General features: G+C 57.9%; 3 protein-coding genes across 12 annotated transcripts; 1 reads left to right on the top strand and 2 right to left on the bottom strand.

Annotated features, from left to right (window-relative positions):
- Positions 1-1,393: 1,393 nt before the first annotated feature.
- On the top strand, positions 1,394-13,693 carry PGAP3 (post-GPI attachment to proteins phospholipase 3). Of its 8 annotated transcripts, none has more exons than XM_060134179.1 (8): positions 1,394-1,633; positions 2,858-2,955; positions 3,753-3,905; positions 11,690-11,752; positions 12,417-12,478; positions 12,792-12,928; positions 13,203-13,407; positions 13,557-13,693. In XM_060134179.1, the coding sequence occupies exons 1-8, from the start codon at positions 1,453-1,455 to the stop codon at positions 13,618-13,620; spliced, it is 963 nt and encodes a 320-aa protein (XP_059990162.1). In that variant the 5' UTR covers positions 1,394-1,452; the 3' UTR covers positions 13,621-13,693. The 8 variants fall into 8 exon arrangements, with proteins under 8 accessions (XP_059990162.1, XP_059990167.1, XP_059990160.1 ...); XM_060134180.1 differs by adding an exon at positions 2,181-2,229 and having other exon boundaries at positions 1,499-1,633; positions 13,203-13,629; XM_060134183.1 differs by lacking the exon at positions 1,394-1,633 and adding exons at positions 1,700-1,739; positions 2,181-2,198 and having other exon boundaries at positions 13,203-13,629.
- Positions 13,694-15,888: 2,195 nt separating this feature from the next.
- Positions 15,889-18,779, bottom strand: PNMT (phenylethanolamine N-methyltransferase). Of its 3 annotated transcripts, none has more exons than XM_060134188.1 (3): positions 18,652-18,779; positions 16,540-16,747; positions 15,889-16,416 (listed from the first exon to the last, which is right to left on the bottom strand). In XM_060134188.1, the coding sequence occupies exons 1-3, from the start codon at positions 18,704-18,706 to the stop codon at positions 15,975-15,977; spliced, it is 705 nt and encodes a 234-aa protein (XP_059990171.1). In that variant the 5' UTR covers positions 18,707-18,779; the 3' UTR covers positions 15,889-15,974. The 3 variants fall into 3 exon arrangements, with proteins under 3 accessions (XP_059990171.1, XP_059990169.1, XP_059990170.1); XM_060134186.1 differs by lacking the exon at positions 18,652-18,779 and adding an exon at positions 17,263-17,905; XM_060134187.1 differs by lacking the exon at positions 18,652-18,779 and adding an exon at positions 17,263-17,905 and having other exon boundaries at positions 16,540-16,708.
- Positions 18,780-19,246: 467 nt separating this feature from the next.
- Positions 19,247-20,498, bottom strand: TCAP (titin-cap). Its single transcript, XM_060134189.1, has 2 exons — positions 20,339-20,498; positions 19,247-20,092 (listed from the first exon to the last, which is right to left on the bottom strand). Exons 1-2 carry the CDS (start codon positions 20,446-20,448, stop codon positions 19,699-19,701), a joined length of 504 nt encoding a protein of 167 aa, XP_059990172.1. The 5' UTR covers positions 20,449-20,498; the 3' UTR covers positions 19,247-19,698.
- Between the last annotated feature and the right edge of the window lie 1,059 nt (positions 20,499-21,557).

Genomic DNA, 21,557 nt, shown 5'->3' with positions numbered 1-21,557 from the left:
GTATCAACTGGGTGCCCAACTCCAGGGGACACTATTCATGTTATATTTAACTGGAAGAGACACCATTCACAGAAAATAGAATGTGAATGAAGCACCCCTGAGCGCCATTCACAGAACATACAATATGAATGGTGCCTCCTGGAGTTGTGCCTTGCCACCTTGGTGCTAGGGCTAAGTGCTCAGGAAATGTTTGCCAAACGAGTGAATGAACAGAATCCAAATCCAATTTTACTTCCAGCTCATTCCACCTCCCAAGATAAAAAGTTGACCAGGGGTGAAGAGAGTGGAGAGGAGGAAAGGCAGTCATTAATCTACACACACACTAATTATGCATCTAGCTACAAGGCGTCAATGCGCCAATGAGACGGGTGTGTGTGTTTGTGCTGGTGGTAGTGTGGGGAGGAGGGGTGATATAAAGCGAGTGTTCTATTCCCAAAGATCCTTCTGTTAATTTTTCTTGAAACAGGACACCTCTCCTATCTCAGCGTGGTCTGAATCACACTGGTGATTTGACAGCCCTGGTTTGGCGCCCAAATTCTTACGATGAATTACGTCGTTCATTTACTTAAAAAAAACAACAACAAACACAAAAGCAAAAACAAAAACAACGCGTTCTTAGCGAGTGCCTACCCTGAGGTAAATTCTGTACTAGTGCTGGTAGTAGAGTGGTAAACAAGACAAAGAGACCACTGTATGTTATAGCACCCTCCAGGTGTTATCACCCCCAGAAGTAGTGTTTAAGTTGAGACTAAAAGAATCAGCAGGAGTGACAGCAAGAGTGATACAGACGAGGCAGAGCCACGGGGCTTGAGAGACATGACCCCTTGAGGGGAGTCTGGGGCAGACGAGTGAGGGAGACCAGTAGGCAGGGGCTGGATCGTGCAGGGCTTGTGGAGTTATGATTTTATCTTGAGGCAAGTGGGAGCCAGTATTTTATGAAGAAGGATGACATGGTCAAATTTGAATTTTTGGAAATAGAGCATGGGCTGGAGGAGTAGAAGTAGAAGTAGGGGGATGTGTTAAGAGGCTAATGCGGTTGCCTCGGCGACAGACGATGTCTTTAACTAGGGTGGCGGTGCCAGTGAAGATGGAGATAAGTGGACAGTTCCGGGTACATTAGGGAGTGGAAACCCGACAGGGCTGGGGACAGAAAACTAGCCCTACCTGAAATAAAGAGGCCCTGGAAAAGAAAGAAGACGGATGTTGATAAGATACCACTTTATTTTGCTTCTTAACCCACCTGGTGTCTCCCCTCCCCTAACCCTGACGTCTGTTACATGCAAATAACATTAAGGCGAGGGGCGGGGCAGGCGCCCAAAAAATTCCGGGAACGTTTATTTAAACTGGGGTGGACTTCAGCGGAGAGTAGATGAAAGAACACAAGGCACTTCCGGTTACTCCGGAAGTGAAGACTCCTAAGCTCCTCCGCCGGCGGAGGGCCAGGGTGAAGGGATGGCCGGGGGAACGGTGCGGCTGGTGCTGCTGGTTGGGGCAGCCGCACTAGCAAGCGGTTCCCAGGGCGATCGCGAGCCGGTGTACCGCGACTGCGTGCTGCGGTGCGAGGAGCGGAACTGTTCGGGGGGCGCACTGAAGCACTTCCGCTCCCGCCAGCCAATCTACATGAGTCTAGCAGGTAAGCCCCACCCCGCGATAGGCCCCGCCCATTGGACTTGCCCTGCCCCTTTCGCCCCCGAAGACCACTCTGCAATCTGTACCTTAGTTCCTCTCCCGGGTCCATTGTGAGTGTGAGTGAGTGGAACCCCAGAGTGATTAGATAGTCTGTCAACCAGGAGCTTCATTTACTTTTTATTTAGTCAGTCAAATGGGCATTTACTACCTCCTGGGTACAAAGACCTGGAAGGACACTGAAATCAGACCAGGGTCCTGACTTCGGGGCTCACAGTCCCCAAGGGGACTTTAGCCTTCTCAAGGGCAAGGGAGAGGATGATTTGAGCCCCAAAGGACTCTTAGATTAAGTAATAGGGAGGAAGGAATCGTTTCTGGCTTTGAGGAGGTGGGGGCAGTGATTATCTTGGAACATTCGAGAGGAAGGGCTTCTGGATGGATGCATTAAATCTAGGCCTGTGGCCATAGTGGGCACTTCCTTTGTGGCAGGTGTCAAAATAGTTATTTTTCACAACAACCCTTTGAGGTCAATTCTCTTAACCTGATTTTTGCAGATGGGGAGACTCAGAGAGGTTAAGTGTCCTGCCCAAAATCACACAGCCAGTAAGTGGTAAAGTGGAGTTTTTAGTTCTGGCCTGTTTGACTACACGTTTCTTCTCTTTACTATCCCTTTGCATACCAGACAGAAAACAGAGAGTGGAGGCCCTGGACAGATATGGACACATCCAGCAGCTTGGTTTACTCAGCGAGCAGGGTGCATGAAAAGGAGTAGTGGGAAATAAAGTTAGAAAGGGAATATGGGGCCTTAAAAGTCAGACTGAAGAATCTGGCCTTCATTTTCATAGATGGGGTGTAAAACGGCAAGGGTTTCTCCCTGGTGAGTGAGAGAAAATCCTGTGTTCAGGAAAGGCAAACGTAAACCCAGGTATCCACAGATGAGTCCATCAGATGCCAAAGTCTCCGTCTTGGGTGAAAGGAAGAGAGAAGAAACATCTCCACTTGCTCACTGTACACTCCTACCCGCTAAAACACACACACACATGCCTTTCCCTTATGTATATTTTACACCATCTCTCATCCATCCAAGCAGGAAGCTAGAATTTTCCTATTTCTTCTGGTTCTCTCCAACCTGCAGGACCTCTTGGCCTGTGTTTGAGTTTGGGCCCCATTCGAGCTCTCTCTGTGCCTCCCTATGCTGGGGAGTTCACCAGGCCATATTTATCTGTTTCAGGCTGGACCTGTCAGGATGACTGTAAGTATGAGTGTATGTGGGTCACCGTTGGCCTCTACCTCCAGGAAGGTCACAAAGTGCCTCAGTTCCATGGCAAGGTGAGTTGGAGGGTCAGGGTTAGGTAGATGATGGGAGTAAGATGCCTCTAGTTGGACCACGCTGTCCAAGCAGGCCAGGGTGTGGGGTGATGAGTGTGTGTTTGGGGCAGGTACCTGTTTTTCTCAAAACATGCTGGTTATCTTCAGATGGGAACAATGTGTCCTGCCTCTGGATTTGAGGTAACAGGATCTGGGAGGCTTTGGAGTCTCCTCAGGGAGTGGTCCTGGGCTGCTTAGGGTGGTTGAGATGCCCACCTTGCTACAAAGACCAATTCCCTGAGCATCCCCCAGCACACTTTCTGTTGCTTCTTCAGTAGGAGTCTGGATTAAAATAATAATGCCCCCTCAGATTGCCCAGCGAGACACAGCTTGCTGATGCCTTTTGATCCAGTATGATCCTGTTCTAGAGTGTTGAGGTTGGCAAGAATTATTCTCCCCAGTTTGTCACAGAGTAAGCTGAGGCTCAGAGGGCTGTGGTTAGTGGTAGAGGAGGGATTAGGACCTGTGTCTTCTAGATGGCAGGTCTGCTATTTCCACCAGGCCATACTGAGCCATCCACACTGCCCGGCCTGGTCTTCCCAGTGCTGTGAGTGCTGGCCAGGATAGAGGGGTAACGCTCACCCAGGGACTGCAGGGGAGTTTGCGGAGCTGAAGAGGGACTGCCCCTGAGGCTTTGGCCAAGGTCCAGAGCTGCGGAGCCGGCCGGGGGCCTGGTGATGCAGCAGGTCAAGCAGCGGTAGGTTGGACCAACTGGGCATTGCTTGCTCCTCAGGCCCCTCCCTGTGCTCCTTTTTCAGTGGCCCTTCTTCCGGTTCCTGTGCTTCCAAGAACCAGCTTCTGCCGTGGCCTCTTTCCTCAATGGCCTGGCCAGCCTGGTTATGCTCTGTCGCTACCGCACCTCCGTGCCAGCCTCATCCCCTATGTACCCTACCTGCGTGGCCTTCGCTTGGGTAGGTAACCTGGCAGGATTCCTGCTCAACACCCTCACCCAGGAATGAGGAACTCTTAGATCCCCATTATCACCCACCTAGCTTCCCCTCTGTTTTCCAGGGTTAAAGTTGCAGCTATGGGATGGTCGAGCCTGGGGAGAACACGGAAGGTACTGAATTAGGCCTTCCGTTTCTAGCAGAGTCCTAGGTCAGGCTGTTTGAGAGAGTGGGAGAGAGGAAAGAAACATTGTTCTTGTCCTGAAGCAGCAAGCTGCTGAAACACCCAGCAGGGCAATTTACAAACACAGAAGGGAGATGGGCGGTAGGGAGCATGCGGGGACCACAGGTCTTTCCAAGGACCCCTCTGGAAGGTTCAAAGCACTGTCAGCCCCAGCTGAGGCCTGGAGGCAGTAGCAGCCACAGCACTCCATCTAGAGTTCAGTCTGGTCTTAGACCATCCCTGGAGAAGCTGCAATATGTTCCATCTGAGTATCCAGAGAGGGCTGTGAGCTTCACAGAATGGCTGGTCAGAAGAGCCAGCCTCCAGAGCGTGGAGCTGTGCGCGAAGCAGGGACCGTGGTGCAGGAGCCACAGCAACCTGGGGGGGGGGGAGGTGGCGGTGGATGTCTCTAGACCAGCGCTACCGCTGGAAGCCTTAGGGAAACCGCCCACCCTCACTCACCTTCCTGCCATCAAAGCAGCCTCTTGTTCATATATCGAGCGCCTGCTCTGTGCCAGGCACTTTGTTGGGTGCAGGAGATCCACAAGGATATAAAAACAGACAGGTCCCTGCCCTCTGGTACTAATCACATAAGCACACAATTGAATGTAAAAGGACAGCTGTGAACAAGTGCAGTGGAGGATAGATGTGTGCTGCTGTCGGGGTGTGTGATGGGGTCTAGACCAGTACAGGGCAGTCCAGGGAAGCCTTCCCTGAGGAAGGGGTGTGTGAGGTCAAATCAGAATGATGAGTGAATGTGCACTGGCAGGACAGAGTGCAGGTTATATGAGGACCTGAAAGGCCAGGAGACCGACCAGGCAGGAAGCTGGGAGGGGGTGTGAGGCGGGTGGGCAGCAGGTGCAGCCTGGAGATGGATGGGGATGGAGAGCCTGGAAGGCACAGTAACACTTTAGATCTCGACGGTCAAAGCCTCATGAAGCAATGAGGGTTGGAGAGAAGGGGCTTCGTGAACATATCTGCTATTCTGGCTACTGTGTAGAGACCAGGTTGGAGCGGGCAGGAGTGGATGCGGGGCCTAGTTGGGAATTTTAGCATAGGGCACAGTAGCGAGACTAGAGAGGTGGCCTGGGTCTTGGGAAGGAAGGTATTAAAGAGAAGTATGTTTGAGCTCTGTTTTGGAGGTGACATTAAAATTTTTTAAATGTTTTTATTTTACAAACAACTACATAGCTGTTACTGTGTGCCAGGCACCGTTCTAAGCGTTTTATAAATGTTAACCTTGTTAATACCATAACAAGTTTATGAGGTAGGTAGTAGTATTGTCCCCAGTTTACAGATGAGGAAACCAAGGACTGGAAAGGTTAAGTAATCTGCCCCGGAGCCAGGGTTTGAATCTAGGCATCTGGCTCCACTCTTACCTTCTTGGCTATGTGGATAACCTAAGATGGGAAGAGAGAAATCAAGGATGACCCCTGTGCTTCTGCTTAGGAGACAGTGATAGAAACTGTGGATGCAGTCACCAGGGGGGAACTTGGTGAGAAGAGAAGGGGTCTAGGATGGAGCCTCGAGGAACCCCAAAACTTAATGGCTGAATAGAGGAGGATGAGCCAGCAACAGAGACAAAAGGAGTGGCCAGAGGGGGAGGTGGAAAATGATCCATCGTGTGGTTGGGGGATCCCTGGGACAAGGACAGGAAGGAGAGAGTAGGCCATACTCCTGAGTTCTGCTTCAGTCAAATAAAATGAGACTGAAGGCCGCCCCTAGATCTGGCGACCCTGAGATCTCTGAGGACCTTGGGGAAACTGATAGTGTTGGGGTGCCGGAAGTCCAGGCCAAACCTCAGACTTGAGGGATGGGGATCGGAAGCAGGGCAGCAAGGGGGCTGCTGAGCCTCTGGGTGATGCAGCTCCTCCCTAACTCTTCCCATTCGATAGACGTTAATAATTTTTATCAGTTATGGAACACAGATTACGTGACGGGCACGGTCCTCAGTTCTGTACATACATTTTCTCACTTAATCCTTGTAATACCACTGTGAGCTTTGTGGAAGGCTCAGAGTGGGGAAAACCTGCCCCAAGTTAACAGCTAACAGGGTAGTGAATAGTGGAGACAGGCTGGCACCCAGGGCTGTCTGGCTCCAGGGCCTGAGCACCTAGTCCCTCTCTGGGCTCTCTCCACGTGCTGTGCGAAATGCTTATCTGCCGTGGGTGGAGAAAGAGGTTAGCACTTGTGGTAGCTGAAGTCCCCGCCCCAAGGAGCTAAGCCAAGTGGGAGGTCCAGGTCCTGCCAATCTGGGCGGCAGGATGGAGGCAGAGGTGAGGAGGGCTCAGGGAGAGAGCTTTGGGAGCTGTGAGGTGGGGAGATCATATCGTCTGGGGGAGAAGTCTTTCAGGGAAGCGCAGAGAGGAGGAGAGGCTTCATCCGGGATTCGTAGGCCTGGTCAGGCTTAGACGTGTGCACGTGGCAGGAGAGGAGGTTAGATTCCAGCATTCCAGGCTGGGGGCACAGCAGGAGCAAAGGTGCAGAAGCTGGTCAGTGTGGGGCCTGGACAGGCATCCTTGGGAAGGTCAGCCTGACCACAGCGTGGCTGGGTGAAAGGGAGTCGAAGGGGGGTAAGATGAAGCAGAGAGGGCCCCAAGTGCCAGGCTGAGAGGCAAGGACTCTTGTGTAGGCAAGGGCCTGGCATCAGCCCAGCCTGTCACAGGCATGGGTGGGATAGAGCCACCACTTCCTGTTTTAGGCCTCACACAGAGAAGGGAATTTGGTCCTGGCCAAGAAAGCAGGAAGGGTGGGGAAACTGAGGACAGTACACCCGTCCCCTTTCCCTTGGGGTTCTTCCAGGGACACTGCCGCCTGGCTCACCGCTTTACCGCCCCCTCGCCCCTGCCCCTGTTAGCACAGGACAGCCCGGCCTGATCTCTCCGAACTAAACTCAGAGCCTCCCTGGGTGGACGTGCTGGTCTGAGGGTCCCAGCGTTTGTCTTCACGACACGCACCAGAGGCCAGTGGTCACTTCACAGCTCTTTCCTTGATCTCCCTGTTTCTTGGGTCTTTCATCTCACTGGCATCTGCCACTCAGCTTCCTTCTTGGTGAGGATCATACCTCCCAGGTGTACCCTGCAGTCCAGTGTGACCAAGGACCCTTAGGGACAGATCAGGAGATGTTAGGTTGAGAGGGGACAGATACCTGGGGCCTGTGTCACAGGGCACCCTATGGGATGTGGTGTCCTGGGACATGGGACCCACTTCACGCACCAGTAGGCCCTCGAGGGACAGAGTCTCAGTGCCCACACTCCCTTTGATGATCCAGTTTGGATTTTACACTTGACCTTTAGTCCTGTGTATGTTTGCAAGCGCGAAGGACCCCAAGCTCTGTGGAGGGTGTGGCAGTGGACTTTGTCCTGGGCTGGGTTTTCTGGAACAAGTGGGGCTCCTGATTTCTGGTGGGGTGGGGTGGGAAGGCCCCCCCATCTGCTCCAGCTTAGGTCTTGGGGAGGGGAGTGGGTCTCAGTCTTTTTCTCCGGGAATTAGCAGAGCTAATGAAGCTTTGGCAAGAGAAGTCAACCCCTGCCTTGGCATTTAGACCTGGACGTAGGCTGGGCAGCAGCCAGGCTTTGGAGGAGCCTCGAAAACTCGGCCCTCCACAGACCTTTGACTTCGTGGAATCAGGGGCCTCTGCTCTCTGCCGAAGCTGCCAGGCCAGACCAGTGCTCTGCCCCTTCATCCAACAAGGAAAGGTCCTCAGGGGTAGAGGTGAGGCTGAGGGTGCCGGGAAGTCCCAGACTCTCTCTGCAGAATGATTCAGGGAGGTGGGGGCTAACTGTACCCTACCTCTGCTGAGGGAACTGTGAGAAGAGACAGGTTAAGCCTACAGCAGAATGGTGGCTAGACTTCAGGAAGGACGTCCCTACGGTCAGACAAGAGCCAGTGGAACAGGCAATGGCAAGAAATCAAGGGATTTTTTTTTTTTTTTTTTTTTTTGCGGGTACACGGGCCTCTCACTGCTGCGGCCTCTCCCGCCGCGGAGCACAGGCTCCGGACGCGCAGGCTCAGCGGCCATGGCTCACGGGCCCAGCCGCTCCGTGGCATGTGGGATCTTCCCAGACCAGGGCACGAACCCGTGTCCCCTGCATCGGCAGGCAGAGTCCCAACCACTCTGCCACCAGGGAAGCCCAAGGGATCCTTTTTGATGGTGGAAAAAGCCCCCCTTCTCTAGTCTCCATCCACTTCTTGCCCATTCCTTTCTCAGGAGTGAACTGGGGCCGGCTTGCCCTGCCTGAGGCCTCTGGGGGGGCCCAGGATGGCAGCAGGCATCATATTTAACATTCTGCCTCCCCCACTTCTGAGACACCGAGCTATTTAAAGACCCACTTGTCCCCACCTCAGTGGTGTCAATGACAGCCCCGAGCACTGGGGCTTAGTACTGGGGTCGAATTCCTGACGGATCTGGCTCACTTGGCATCCAACCAGTTTCACGGCTGTGATATTTTTGTCTCAATTTTCCCATTTTCCAACAGACTGAAACAGCCTCCTGCTCTCCCTCCGCCCAGCCTTCCTTGTCCCCCACCAGTTCCACCCTCGTTGGCAACCTGCCCCGCCTCCCCCTTCCCTCAGTGTTTACGCAAAGTTCTTGGCGTCCATCGCGCTCCTGGCCTGTCTGATTGACCAGTTACCCCCCCGGCCCCCTCATTCTACTCAGGCTTGCCTGAGGAGGCTGGGAGCAGCCGTACACTTGGGCTGTCCCTTCCCTCCACGGCCCTCTGTCCCTTCGCTTGAGTCTTGATGACAAACTCAAGTGAAGAGAAGTAGCATCTCTTCGGTGCATCCTGCTGGGGTAGTGGCTCAGGAGCAGGGAGGAGGGGCCTCTTCCTACAGCTGAGGCATCTGCGTTCTGGAATCAAGAGACCCTGGGGCCCTGTGGTTTGCCCTGGAACACTGTGACCTTTGCAGGGGGGGGTGTCAGGTGAAGGGAAGTGGTAGGGGGTCAGTCCCTGGACATGATGAAGGAAACTGACATTTCTGGGTCACCTAGCATGTGCCAGGCCACAGTAACAGCCACCACTTACTGAATGGCTTCTTTGTGCCCCGTATTTTGCAGACATCGTCCTCACAACCCTCTTACGCAGTGGATGCTATTATGAACCCCGTTTTGTAGGTGAGGCAGCTGAGGCTCAGAGAAGCTGTTATTTGTTCAAGATCACACAGCTCTTTAGGGGCCGAGGCAGAACTTGAACCCAGAGTCCATCTCCTTATGGAGGCTGCAGACATCCTGCCCCCAGCCTGGAACTATGGGATGAGCCTAGGCAGTTGTGGGGAGACCACCCCTTCTTGGCCTAGACCTCCCTGGCCGGCAGGGAGAATGGGAGGCAGACTTGGGCTCTTTGGCCTCAAGTCTGTGAAGTGGTGTGAGGATCCCACACTGGTCAACTAGGTGGGGAGAAGTAACTCCTAATGTTTAACCCTGTTCCTGGGCGCTGTGCTGTACACTGTACTTGTATTGCTCATTAAATCCTTATCAATACTATGATTATTCCCATTTTACAGATGAGAAAACTGAGGCACAGCAAGGCTAAATAACTTGCCCAAGGACACACAGGAAATGCAGAGGCAGGATTTGAACCCTGGCAGTCTGGCCCTAGGGCCTGCATTGTTAATGACACTATCTCCCAAATCTGTGGAGAGGGTCAGAAGAGGAGCCCTCCATAATGGGAAACTCCCAAGGGGAGAGGGGACTTTTCAGGGGTGCAGAGTCCAGGCTTCAGGTGGGTCTCTGTAAGTGGAAGGCCCCCTGGGGAGGCAGTTGGACAGGGAACCAAGCCGCCCCCAGCCCCATCCCATAGAGCTAAGCCCTAGCCCTGTGCATCCCCCCCAACCCCCAGCCACCACTTAGTTCAGTCCTCCTGTCACCTCCCCCTTCCTGCCATGGGTGACAAGGAGGCCTGGCTGGCCGCCATTCCCTGCTGCCTTCCCCACCACCTCCCCCTCACGTTGGCTCCAGGGCTACTCTTCCCCAAGGGTGTCCCTGTTCCTCGCCTGCCCAGGAGACCTGGCCCATGTGATCGCCTGGGCCCCGTCTCCAGCCCCGGGCCTGCTTCTCTCCCCACGCTGACCCTGAGTACCACAGACTCTGCAGAAGCAGAGTCTGAGAAACGACTCTGCTCTGGAAAATGACCCGTTTTCCAGCCTCCGGACCATGCCTCCATTGCTGTCTCTGGGGAAGGGATAGCACCAGGGATGGGACAGGATGGCTGTCCTCAAAGGAGGAAGCAGCCTGACCTGGACTGATCACCTGACATCAGGGCTGGAAAGGGGACAAAGGATCACTTTGGCCAGCCCCTGATTTGTCCCAGGGGGAAGCTCGGGCCCAGAAGGACAAAGCCTGTGCCCAGGTCATGAGAAGCATACGCAGCAGGAGTTAGCCCTGGACCCAGGCCAGACAGGCTTACACCGGACTCCCCGAGCCTCCAGAGACTTCCAGCTTTGCAGCAGAGCCCAGGCCTCCACCCCATTGCTCTTCCCGTTTCCTCATAAGCCCCCTCGAGCCTGCATTAGGGAACTCATCCTACCCTCTGACCTTCCTGCTGCATACCGGCTGGAGAGTGGCTTTTTACCCTGCTCCCTCTGTCCCCTGCCTGTCCAGTTCTCCTGGTATACTGGACCCCACTGAGCAGCTCCGCCCTTTACCCATCTCCGGCAGGCCTGTACCACCCTAGTGCATCCACCCCCACCTCCAGGGCGTTCCAGGCCAGACCTTGGCTGTTTCTCCCTTTGGCTGCTTTCCCAGCCCTCCAGTGTGTGTATCTCCACCCCAGCCCACCCTTCTTTCAGTACGTTGGGCTTCTGCTGTGGACACAGCAGTCCCTCAAAAAAATGTCAGCACCAACTCCCACAAGAGGCAGGCCTCATTTGCAAGATGATCTGTGCGCTCTCCCCGCGGTTAATTTCCAGGAGAAAGACCTCCAGCGTTCCCTTGGGCCCTTGCCCACCGCTGCCCCTCCAGCCCTGCTCCTCTACTCCTCCCAGAGCTTGGAGCAGCAGCCACTGGCCTGGGCCTGGAGGGTTGGGCCGGCCCAGCCGGGAGGAGGCTGGGCTCCGTTGGCCAGGCTCCTCCTCAGAGACTGGCCCCAGTGGGACCTACTTGATCTCCCTCCCTTGCTTGCTTGCTCTGGACACACCCCAAGCTGGCTCGAGCCCCTCCACCCCACCCACTTCATTCCCGCCACCAGAGGCTGAGGTCACTGGTTCACCTGGCCCGGGTGGGGCTGTCATCAGCACCTGCCAGTTGGGGGAGGAGGTGAGGTTCCCCGGGGGCTGTTGTCTTAGCCACTGAGTAACTAGGGAACTTGACTGTGCTGGAACTGGTTCCCGGGCCAGGCCGGAACCTGTGGCGGCTGCAGCCCCCGTGGCCTTGGGGGTTCAGGGTGGTGGGAAGCTGAGCCTGACGGCCCCGGGCTGGGTGGGGGTGGAGGGACACGGGTTTGTCCAGTCCATGGGCTCCAGGGCCCAGGGGAAGCATGCTTCTCAGCTCTGTAGATCCCTTTCCCCAAAGTGAGATGGATGTGAGCCCTCTGGGGGGTCTTCCCCACCTTGGGGCACCACACTCACCAGCCACTTCCCTCCTCAGGTCTCCCTCAATGCTTGGTTCTGGTCCACAGTCTTCCACACCAGGGACACCGACGTCACAGAGGTGAGCGCCCTCCCACCCCCGTTTCTGCTGGAGACAGTCCCCAGCGGAGCCAGGAGCGGTGGGGCAGAGCTGGCTTAGTTCTCTCTTAGTTCTCGTGCTGACTCGGTTCACGGAGCACTTGCTCTGTGCTGGGCGTTTTAAACCTATTCGTGCACTTGAGCCTCACTTGACCCCTGTGAGGCAGGTGTGATTATTGGCTCTTCTTAACCGATGCGGCAGCTGAGCCTTGGACGGGGTGAAATCACTTGCCCAGCATCATGCAGCCAGTGAAGGGGTGCAGTCCAGACTTGAGCCCACAGCTGCTGAGCTCCAGACCACGCTCTGAACTCTGCGCATGCTCTTACGTTCTGGAGTCTTGGCGGGCACCCTCTACCAATACCTCTAAAGCCTCGCTGCTGAGCACACGTTTTTTTTTAAATTGTATGTGAATACAAGGGTCAGTCTATTGAATTCAGGCATGAGACAGCGATAGACAAAAGGAGCACGAGACATGTCCCCACCAGCCATAGGCCTAGGACTCCCACATTAGACTCTGGCTGGGCCTCTGCCACCCCTCCCTGCCCCCATCCCTAGTGGGTCCCCTCTGGAGCCTGCCCTGCATGAAGCCTTGTCCACCACCTGTTGCCCACACACTGGTCCTTCATCCAGCTCTCCTTGTCCTCAGAAAATGGACTACTTCTGTGCCTCCACTGTCATCCTACACTCAGTCTATCTGTGCTGTGTCAGGTGAGCCCGCCTTGGCTGCTGGGGGAGCAAAATCAGACCCTGGGGGCAGAAAGGGGTCGCCAGTCTCTCCGCTGGGGGTGCTGTCCCAGGGCTTTCATCTCGCACGTGCATACGCTCCAGACGGCTCTGGAGAGGGACTCTGTGGTGGGACCAGGGGCCCTGGCTCTTTCCAAGGAGGTTGGCAAAGTCCACAGGAATTGGAGGCCTGCCCTGCTAGCCTGTTTTGATGGGGGAGGGGGCAGTGGCTCCCCCACGCTGCTGCTGCTGCGGGACGGGTCACCCTGCATCTGAGCGGCTCTGGGTGGCGGGGCAGGACCGTGGGGCTGCAGCGCCCGGCCGTGGCCAGTGCCTTCCGGGCCCTCCTTCTGCTAATGCTGACGGCGCACGTCTCCTACCTGAGCCTCGTCCGCTTCGACTATGGCTACAACCTGGCGGCCAATGTGGCGATCGGTGAGGTGGGACAGGGTCTCTGGGGGGGCTGGACCATCTGCAGAGCTGCTGGCTTGGGGTGGAGGTGGGCATTGGTGCTGTTCCCAGAGAAGGAGCTTCTAGAAAGACCCTTAGGGGGAGGGAAGGGAAAAGAATTGGGGGTGGGAGAGGGGGGAGGTTGGGAGGAGCCCCTGAGGGGGGCCCTGGGGTCACAGAGCATGGGGGCTAGGAGAGACTTCGGGAGGAGAGAAGGAGGTCGGGGAATGAGCCTCTCCCCGCCCCCACCCGCCCCCAGGCCTGGTGAACGCGGCGTGGTGGCTGACCTGGTGCCTGCGGAATCGGCAGCGGCTGCCCCACGTGCACAAGTGCATCGTGGTGGTCCTGCTGCTGCAGGGGCTGTCCCTGCTCGAGCTGCTAGACTTCCCGCCTCTCTTCTGGGTCCTGGATGCCCACGCCATCTGGCACGTCAGCACCATCCCTGTCCACGTCCTCTTCTTCAGGTGGGTGCTCCTCCCTGCCCGTCCTTGCCTGCCTCTTAGAGGCCTCTGTGCGCTGGTCACCCACTGCCCGCTCGCCTGCAACACCCCACCCTGCCCCCAGGGGACGCTCTCAGAGCTGTGCCTCAGTGGGCTCCTCCCTTGGCCCACAGCTTTCTGGAAGATGACAGCCTCTACCTGCTGAAAGAATCAGAGGCCAAGTTCAAACTGGACTGAAGGCCCTGGAAGCGGGTCTGCCCTCTTGGGGACTCTGTCCCTCCCTGCTGGCTCCCCTTCTTCCCCCCGTCCCCGCCCCAATCCTTGAGATGCCTTTTTTTCCTTTTAGCATCTTGTACTTGGACATGGAGGGTGTGGGACCAGAATCATGTAACCTGCCCAGCCCCTTGCTCACCCCCACATGGCCCTCACAGTTTCTGGCGTCAGTTCAGACCTGGCCTCAGAACATCTGGGGCAGGAAAATGGGCAACCCCTCTGCTCCCTGGAGCTGAACAGGGCTGGAACTGTGTTCTTAGCTCCACCGAGAGGAGGGCTGCCTCTCCCTCGCCATCATCTTCCTCCTCCCATCCCCTCACTGCCTGGGTGGTTCCCAGAGCCATCTGTCTAGCTGGGAGACCAGGTACCACAGGCCTTTGGGGATATAGTGGGGTCCCCTTCTGTTACCCCCGTGCCCTCCTCCGGGGCACCACTAGGTGGCACTAGATGCTTGCTCTTTGCCCAGGTTTCAAGGCAGGTCTCATTCTCCCCATGGGATCTAGAGGGACCAAGCTGTTGGGATCGGGGAGCAGCCTCACCCAGACTGTTGTCCCAGTCAGACCCCCAGAGGCCTCACCACACTCCCTCTTCGGGGCCAGGACCCCAGAGAACCCAGGACAGGAATCCCTCTGGCCCCTGTGCTGCTCTTCTGGTTGGGAGCTCGCACGTGAGTGCGTAAGGGAGACCAAGTGTGTAGGTGACGGGCTGGTGGGCACGGGCCTGGGTGTGTGGGATGCCGGGTGGGGCAGTGTGTGTGAGCATTGGCCTTGTGCAGTGTGGAAAGCGGGGGTGTATGTGAGTGGTTTTGAAGTGTGGTGTTGGGGGGCAGGCGGGTTAGTGTGGGTTAGGGGAACGTGTAGAGACTGAGTGGAGGTGCAGGGGAGTGTGAATGCCACACAGTGGGCGGGGGGGAATCAAATCACGTCCACAGCCATTTACTGAGCACCAACCCTATACACAGCCCCAGGCCAGGCAGAAAGCCAGGGTGTCCCCAAGATCTGGCAGGGGTAAGGGTGTCCAGGCTGCATGTGTGTATATGTGTTCCTTTCTTTTGCCGCCCTCTTTACGAACCTCGTTGGGCTTCTGCACAACCCAAGATCTCCCCCAGAATCAGCCCCTTGGGAGGCAGAGGGAGGAAGAAAACTGGGGATCCTCCTTGCCTGGACGTGGTTGGCCAGCCCCTACCCCAGTGTCCTGCCTGCTAAGCCCCTTTGCCACTGCCTGACCCAGGGGAGGGAGGGGGCAATCTGAGGGAGGAGGGGAGAAGGCTTTGGCTGGGTCTGGTTTCTGGTCTTCCCAGAGGCAGGCAGGGGCCGTGCTGTACCTACACCCTGGTAAAGGTGACCCCTGCCAGTTGCCAGCAGCCATAGCACATTCCTGCTCCACAAGGACAGAATATGGAGCTGCGGAAACTTTCCATCCAAAGGCAGTGTCTGTGACTGGAGCAAGGAGTCGGGATTCTCTGCCCTCTTGCCTCTCCCTGGGGGTAAGGGCGCTGAGCTAGGACTCCAACCTCAGGGACTTGGGTGACCTGTAACTTCTTTTGATACTAAGAACTATTTTAAGGTAGGAGGGTGGCAAGGGACATTCTTAATAAACCAATTCTCAGACTCACCTACGCTTTTCCGGCTCATTTGTGTAAGTAGGGTGGGCCGGAGGGAAGAAGACAGAGCTGGCTGGAGGCAACAGGCAGATGGCGTCTCTACCTAGGCCCATGGGAGTGGGGATGGCAAAGACCAGATTCAGGGCAACAGCAGATCTGGATGGAGCTCCCGTCCCGCTCGTAGTGGGGGCTGGGAGAGGGAGCTGGTGCCTGTTCTTCCCCTCTGACTTCCCTTGGCCTTTGTGCCTGGGTTGTAGCACCACCGCCTGCAAGTTCTCCTAATTATCCCCCTTCACCTCCCCTTCTGGGCTCTGCTAAGCTCCTCTATTATTTATTTGTTCCTAACCTTTCTGAGCTTCACCTGCAAACAGGATAACAGGACCTGCTGCCGAGTGTGAGGACTGAATGGACCTAGCAGGTGCCTGGCACACAGCAGATGCTGAATGAGTTTCCTCTGACCCTGGCTTTCCTTAGTTTGGGAAGAATGAGTGTACGGAAACCTTCCTTCATGGAAGCTTCTGGGAAAAAGGCCAGGGTTGATGCCTCCCGTATGCCCACAACACAAGAGAGAGCTCTGGGCCCTTGTTGCTTCCCAGGAGAGCCGCAGACTGCACTTAACAGCAACCAGCACGGACTTATTTCTTTATTAGGTGCCACCTCAGATAACAGGGAATCTAGGTGGGTGAGGGCCGCCGACACTGTATGCACTGGGGCCTCACACCCCCACCTTCTTCTGGGCCCAGGCGAAGAAGATGCCCTTGACATCATCTACGCCTGTCCGAAGGTGGGAAGGCATGATGTAGGTACGCAGATCCCTCACCTCATAGCCGCTACGCACCAGGGCCTCCCTCACCTCCTCCTCACGCACTGGCGCCACTGCCAGCCTGGCCTCCCCAGCCAGGTACCATGACTCCTCCAGGGCCCCGATGAGGAGGAGGTGCCCCCCGGGCCTCAGCAGTGTAGTGATGTGGTCCAGGGCCCGCTGGAAGCTGGCAAGGTCCGGACTCACAGCCTCTAGGCAGAAGGCGGAGACCAGGGCATCGGCAGGCAGGGGCGCCAGGCTCCCAGCGCCCAGGGGCTGGGGCTGGTGCACGTCGATGGGCAGGATCCGCTTCACCCTGGCTCTCAGCTGGCACTCCTTCTCTTGGCAGGATTCACTGTTTGACTCAGAAGGCAGAGTCAGGACCAGGGCTCTGGACTGCCCACACCCCGTTCTCTGTTGCCTCCCACCAGCCACTCCGTGGGAAACCCCCTGCCCAACCCGTACCCCCAGCCCTTACCCCTTGCCCTCGATGAGACAGACATGCTGGCTGTACACGCTCCAGTCGAAGGCCCCAGGCTCGTCTCGCAGCCAGAGCCCCAGCTCCTGGCGGTTCACCTCCAAGAAATCTGTCATCGTGATGTCCTCAAAGTGGGCACAGGCGCTGAGCAGCTGGTAGATAGTGGGGCCTGAACCAATGTCAATGAGGGTGCGTCCAGACACCTCACCTGGGTGGGGCAGAGGAAGCAGGTGCTGGTGCTAGGCCTGTGCCTGCAGCCCCCAGCCTCAGTCACGGCCTCCCTTACCTGGGGCTTCTTCCCCCTCTCTCTGTTCCTTCTCCCCCTGGAAGTGTGTCTCTGTCTGGAAGAAGCATTAGCTCTGGAGTTAGACTAACCAGGGTCTGAGTCTGGCTCTAACGTCCGCTGACTTTTACCTTGGGAAATGAACCCAACCTCTCTGTGACTCAGGCTCCGCAACTATACACTCTAGTCACCTACCAGTGAGGATTAAGTGGGGGAACTCTCAGGTGCCTGGCAGCTTCTCTCCTCCGCCTTTGCCCCTCATTCTGCATTCCCCACCTCACTTCTCAATTCTGAGTGCTCTCCCTCCCGACGCCCCCCTCACGTGAGGGATGCTTGCTCCTCTTCTGCTTTCACCCCTTAACTACCTATCCCCATCTGGCTGTCGCGTGCGCGCCCCTTTGGCTCCCTGATGACTCCTTGTCCTGTTTCCCAGCGCTCACCGGTGGCGAAGGTCTGCGCCAAGCAGCGCAGCTTCCAAGGCCCGACGCCGTCGGGGCCGCTCAGGTCCCCCCGAGGGGGCGCGTAGTTGTTGCGGAGGTAGGCGCGGGGCTCGAAGCGCTGGTAGGCCGAGGCGACTGCCGCCCGGCCCGGGTCTAAGTCGGGGGCCGCGCCCGCAGCGTGACTCAGGTCTGTCCCGCTCATGCTGCTGCCGCGGCCGCCCTTGTCCCCCGCTCGCCTTTATCTGCGGCCGGACCCCCGCCCCGACCTCTCCGCTGCGGGGGCGGCGGCTGAGCGATGAGCCGCCCGGGGCCACGCGCGCTGCGTTTCCCTTACCCCATCCATCTCCTTTAGTGTCGGAGCAGCAGACACACGGGGGGAGCATCCGTCCCCGCCCCTGCTCCACGGTTGCTCCCCTCTGCCCTCCACCCTTTGCCTCACCTGCCCTGGTCCAAGGCCAGCTCCCGCGCCCTGCCCCTCAGCTTCGTGCCCCCAGACTCCTTAGACCCCTGCGTTCACCAGCCCCAGCTCCTCCCTGTAGCTCTTCTCCATTCACCCCTTTTGCCTGGCATCCCTTCCCTTCTTTTTTGCCAGGGTTCAAGCTAGCCCTTTCCCCCATTCCCAGCTCCCAGCGCCAGGGACATCTCTTGGGACACCCTGTCCAACAGCCACCCCCCCTTCCTTAGTGAGGTCACCCCAACTCCCCTTCTCCGCCTCTCCCCTAGGCCTCTTTCGTCCCTGTCCTCCAGCGTTGCCCCCGCCCCCCGCCCCGACTCCAGAAAGGACAGTCCGTTCTGGCCTCCGCCACGGTCGCCCCGGGGCCCCAGAGCGGAGCTCCGGCCCCGCCCATCAGATGGCAGCGACGATAGGGCAGGCGAGCAGGGATAAAGCACTTAGCGGACGGAACTGCCCGGGCCTCCCCTGCGGGCCCTGCAGGCTCCCAGCCGCGTATCTGGGGGCTGCCGAGGGCGGAAGGCTCGGGACGTTCTGTCACGTCCGGGGCGAGGGACCCAGGTGAGGACGGAAGGACGCGGGGTGCGTTCTCCAGGCTGCCAGGGGTACCAGGGGACGCGATCCGAGCCTTCGGGTGCCAAGGGATTAGGTGTGTCGCCTGGTCTGGAGTCTGACCCCGCTCATCTCCCAGCCCACACTCCAGCCCCCTCTGGGGGAGCAGGGCCAGGCCAGCCCTGCAGATTGCTTGGCACTCCAGGTACCAGGCTGTCGAGATGCCAGTGTCCCCCTTCCTATCCTCCCAAATGGGAAGTGGATTCTGCGGGGCCATCTCCGTGGTCTTCCTGGAGTGGAACCCTCCTCTGGCTAAGTCTAGTGCCTCTCGGCCCTGGGTAGGCTACCAGCCCCTGGCCTCCTCTGTGCCACACCCTTACCCTCACCTTGTCCCAAAGGGAAAGTGTCTTCTTGTTGGACCAGGCGGCCAGGTTGGGACATGAGTCACCACAACAGCTGCAGGGGTCACACACAGGAACCTGACCACCCCCCTACACACCCTACCCCCAAGAACCCACCTTGGGCTCCCAGGGCAGGGAGGGTAGAACACCTGACCCCAGCCAAGGATTGATTCTGTCTGGATTCAGAACCAAGAGAGAGGTCAGCCTTGGGGTCACTGACCCCATCCACACCCTGAGGCACAGCTGAGGACAGTCCCGGTGCCAGCCCCTTCCATATTCTTCATGAGGTCATTTAAACAAACCCTGGATGCCAAGTGGCCTCCTGGGCACTGCCCAGTGCCAGGGGACTCACACAGAGGCCAGGACTGCAGAGCAGAGTCAGGGGGACTGGACAGACAGCCACCCTGTTTATAGCTCTGTCCCTGCAACCCTCCCCCCCCCGCCCCGCCCAGGAGCATGGGGTGACCCACTAACTCTGCCATATTTAGCTCAGATGCAGGGCCTGTTCCCAGAAGTGAGCATGGGGGGGACACCAACGGGTGGGCCCCTCAACCACCAGGAAAGAGACGAAACTCTGGCATGTGATTGAGCATTTATTGCAGCGCTAACAGAGGGTGCTGGGAGCTCCACCCTGCCTCGGCCCTCTTCACGTCCCCCTCCCTCTGCTCTTCTCCAGGCCTCCTTCCCTGAGCATTCCTTATGCTTTTTCTTCATCCTTCTCTGAAGCTGAAATCCAGACTGGGGTCACTCCTCTCAGGGACCTCTTACCCTCACCAGCATTTTCTGCCTTTCCTCCTGGGGGTACTCGGCTGTGCTGGCCCCCAGCACTCCACCCTTAGTGCCCACCGTCTTTGCTCCCTCCCTGTGGGAACTCAGGAGACCCAGGCATCCTGGCCTCTGGCTCCCACCTCCCCTAGCCCCCAATTCTGGGCAAACTACAAAGCTTCCATGGCCAGCAGCTCCCCTCCGTGGTCCTAGCCAGGAAGGGCCCAGCCCAGGGCAGGCACTGTGGAGCCCAAGTCACCGTCCCTCTCAGCCTCTCTGTGCTTCCTGGGACGTGGAGCGAGACAGGGTGCGACACAGGGCGCCGGGCTTGCTGACAGGCACCACAGGGGGCAGCTGCTTGGTGATCTCGGCCACGTCCTGGCGGTCCACACACTGGCCACCCAGGGCTGCTTCCAGTGCCAGCAGCTCCTGCAGCTGGATGGGGGTGTCCTCGTGCTCCTCCTTGGTGGAGCCCACCTTGGCAGGGGTGAAGATGGGCAGCGGCAGCATCCGCTGGTAGGGCAGCTGGTACTCCTGCAGCCCGCGGCCCAGGATGCCCATCCGCATCACCAGCCAGGGGGAACGCTGCACCAGCGCCTGGCACCGCCCCTGCCGGTGGTAGGTCTCCCGCCGCTGGGCATCCTCCTCATGCAGGGAGCAACTGGGAAGGAGAGGGGAAGGGGACACTGAACTCCTGTGATCTGTTGCCCTCCAGTCACACGCTGAGGACCTGGGGTGCCAGGACCTGGGGTGCTGGAGGGGTGACTCCACTTCGCTCCCCCCAGCGGGAACTCTCCTGGCCCCCACCCCCCGAAACTTCTCCTGGCCTTTGCGCTCTGGCTTCATAAGGCTCAGGAAGGGTGCTCTAGGGGAGGGGAGGAGGGACCCCCAGCTGGCCAGCACTCACCCCTCCTCAGGCCGTGTGGACAGCGTCAGATCCTTCCACTCAGCCCAGAAGGCCTCTCGGCGCTCACAGTCCTGCTCGGACACCTGGCAGCTCAGCTCTGAAGTGGCCATGATGACCGCTCACTCCCTCTGGGCTCTGTTCCTCCCATGCCCTTTAAATAGCCCCACCCTCCCCCTCCTCCAGGGGCTATTTTCAGGCCCTCTGGCGTCAGATGCTACAAGCAGAGCCAAGACTCACTGCTGGGGGATTCCGGGCCCAGGGCGGGGCTTGGGGTACCTGGACTCTGGCTGCCCCCAGGTCAGAGGTCAGCTTTTGAAGAGCTCAAGGTGCTCCTGTGGGGGCGGGGGTCCTCAGCGTGAACCTCCAGGTGTCTGACACTCCTCAGACACCATCTGGGACCAGGCACGTGCCCAGCCTCGTGCCACCTTGGCACTTGCCCTCTGCCCCACCCCTTCCCCTAACCCAGGGAGGACAGCGGCTTGTCTGTAAACAGAGCAGGAAACAGCAGGAACCGAGGCCCCCTCTGGGCTCTGTACCAGGCCATCGTGTCCTTCCCCACTGCCTGGGCTCAAGGGCACATCCCCTGACTATCCCCTCAGCAAGAAGGGACAGTGCCGCCACGTCCTCGGGCATCCGCCCCTGAAGGCCTGGCCCCTGACCACCACCTCACCAGCAGGGGCAACGGAAGTTAATTCCACACGTGGGATCCTGGACGCCAACCTTTGCCAGGTGTCTTCCTTTGCCGTCGGGCCAGTAGGGTGGGGGGAGCAGATGTGGGAGGTGGCCCCAGCTCTACCCCAACACCTCAGGTGGGGTGAGGTGGGAATCCAGGGGCTCCAGGGAGTGGCAGCCAGAGCTGGCTCTAGCCCCAAAGCAGCCATAAATGGGCTACGTGACTATGGGTCAGCGTCTGCCCCTCTCTGGGCCTCATTTTGCCCCCTTTCTGTTCACAATGGCCGTACCAGAGGAGTTCTGGGTCCTGCCAGCTCCAGGGTGCCACTGGGCAGGACCTGGCTCTCATCCCCAGGGAGAAGGCCAGTAGGAGGGCTGCCAGGACAGCCCAGCACTGAGAGCAGCGGCGCGTGCTGCTGGAAGCTGGCACGCAGGGTGGAGGGCATGGGGGAGGAGGAATAAGGGCATCGCTGAGTGGACAAAGCAAAGGGCACCAAGAGAGGCAGGGACAGGAGCTGAGATGAGAACTTAGTGGTAAGGCCTGTGG

The sequence above is a fragment of the Lagenorhynchus albirostris genome, chromosome 20 (assembly GCF_949774975.1).
Source record: "Lagenorhynchus albirostris chromosome 20, mLagAlb1.1, whole genome shotgun sequence".
Lineage (NCBI taxonomy): Eukaryota > Metazoa > Chordata > Mammalia > Artiodactyla > Delphinidae > Lagenorhynchus > Lagenorhynchus albirostris.
The sequence above is the reverse complement of the archived record's forward strand: the minus strand, read 5'-3'. Positions and strand labels throughout refer to the sequence as shown.

What these genes read in the sequence shown, in the direction of transcription:
- PGAP3 (XM_060134177.1), top strand. Translation starts at nt 1,453, where the DNA reads ATGGCCGGGGGAACGGTGCGGCTGGTGCTGCTGGTTGGGGCAGCCGCA. An exon ending in GGGACACCGACGTCACAGAG is followed by an intron (nt 11,753 to 12,416) that starts GTGAGCGCCCTC and finishes CCTTGTCCTCAG; the next exon opens with AAAATGGACTACTTCTGTGC. An exon ending in GTCTATCTGTGCTGTGTCAG is followed by an intron (nt 12,479 to 12,791) that starts GTGAGCCCGCCT and finishes GTGGCGGGGCAG; the next exon opens with GACCGTGGGGCTGCAGCGCC.
- PNMT (XM_060134186.1), bottom strand. Translation starts at nt 17,464, where the DNA reads ATGAGCGGGACAGACCTGAGTCACGCTGCGGGCGCGGCCCCCGACTTA. An exon ending in GGCGCAGACCTTCGCCACCG is followed by an intron (nt 16,748 to 17,262) that starts GTGAGCGCTGGG and finishes TGCCCCACCCAG; the next exon opens with GTGAGGTGTCTGGACGCACC. An exon ending in TGTCTCATCGAGGGCAAGGG is followed by an intron (nt 16,417 to 16,539) that starts GTAAGGGCTGGG and finishes TGAGTCAAACAG; the next exon opens with TGAATCCTGCCAAGAGAAGG.
- TCAP (XM_060134189.1), bottom strand. Translation starts at nt 20,448, where the DNA reads ATGGCCACTTCAGAGCTGAGCTGCCAGGTGTCCGAGCAGGACTGTGAG. An exon ending in TCCACACGGCCTGAGGAGGG is followed by an intron (nt 20,093 to 20,338) that starts GTGAGTGCTGGC and finishes TCTCCTTCCCAG; the next exon opens with TTGCTCCCTGCATGAGGAGG.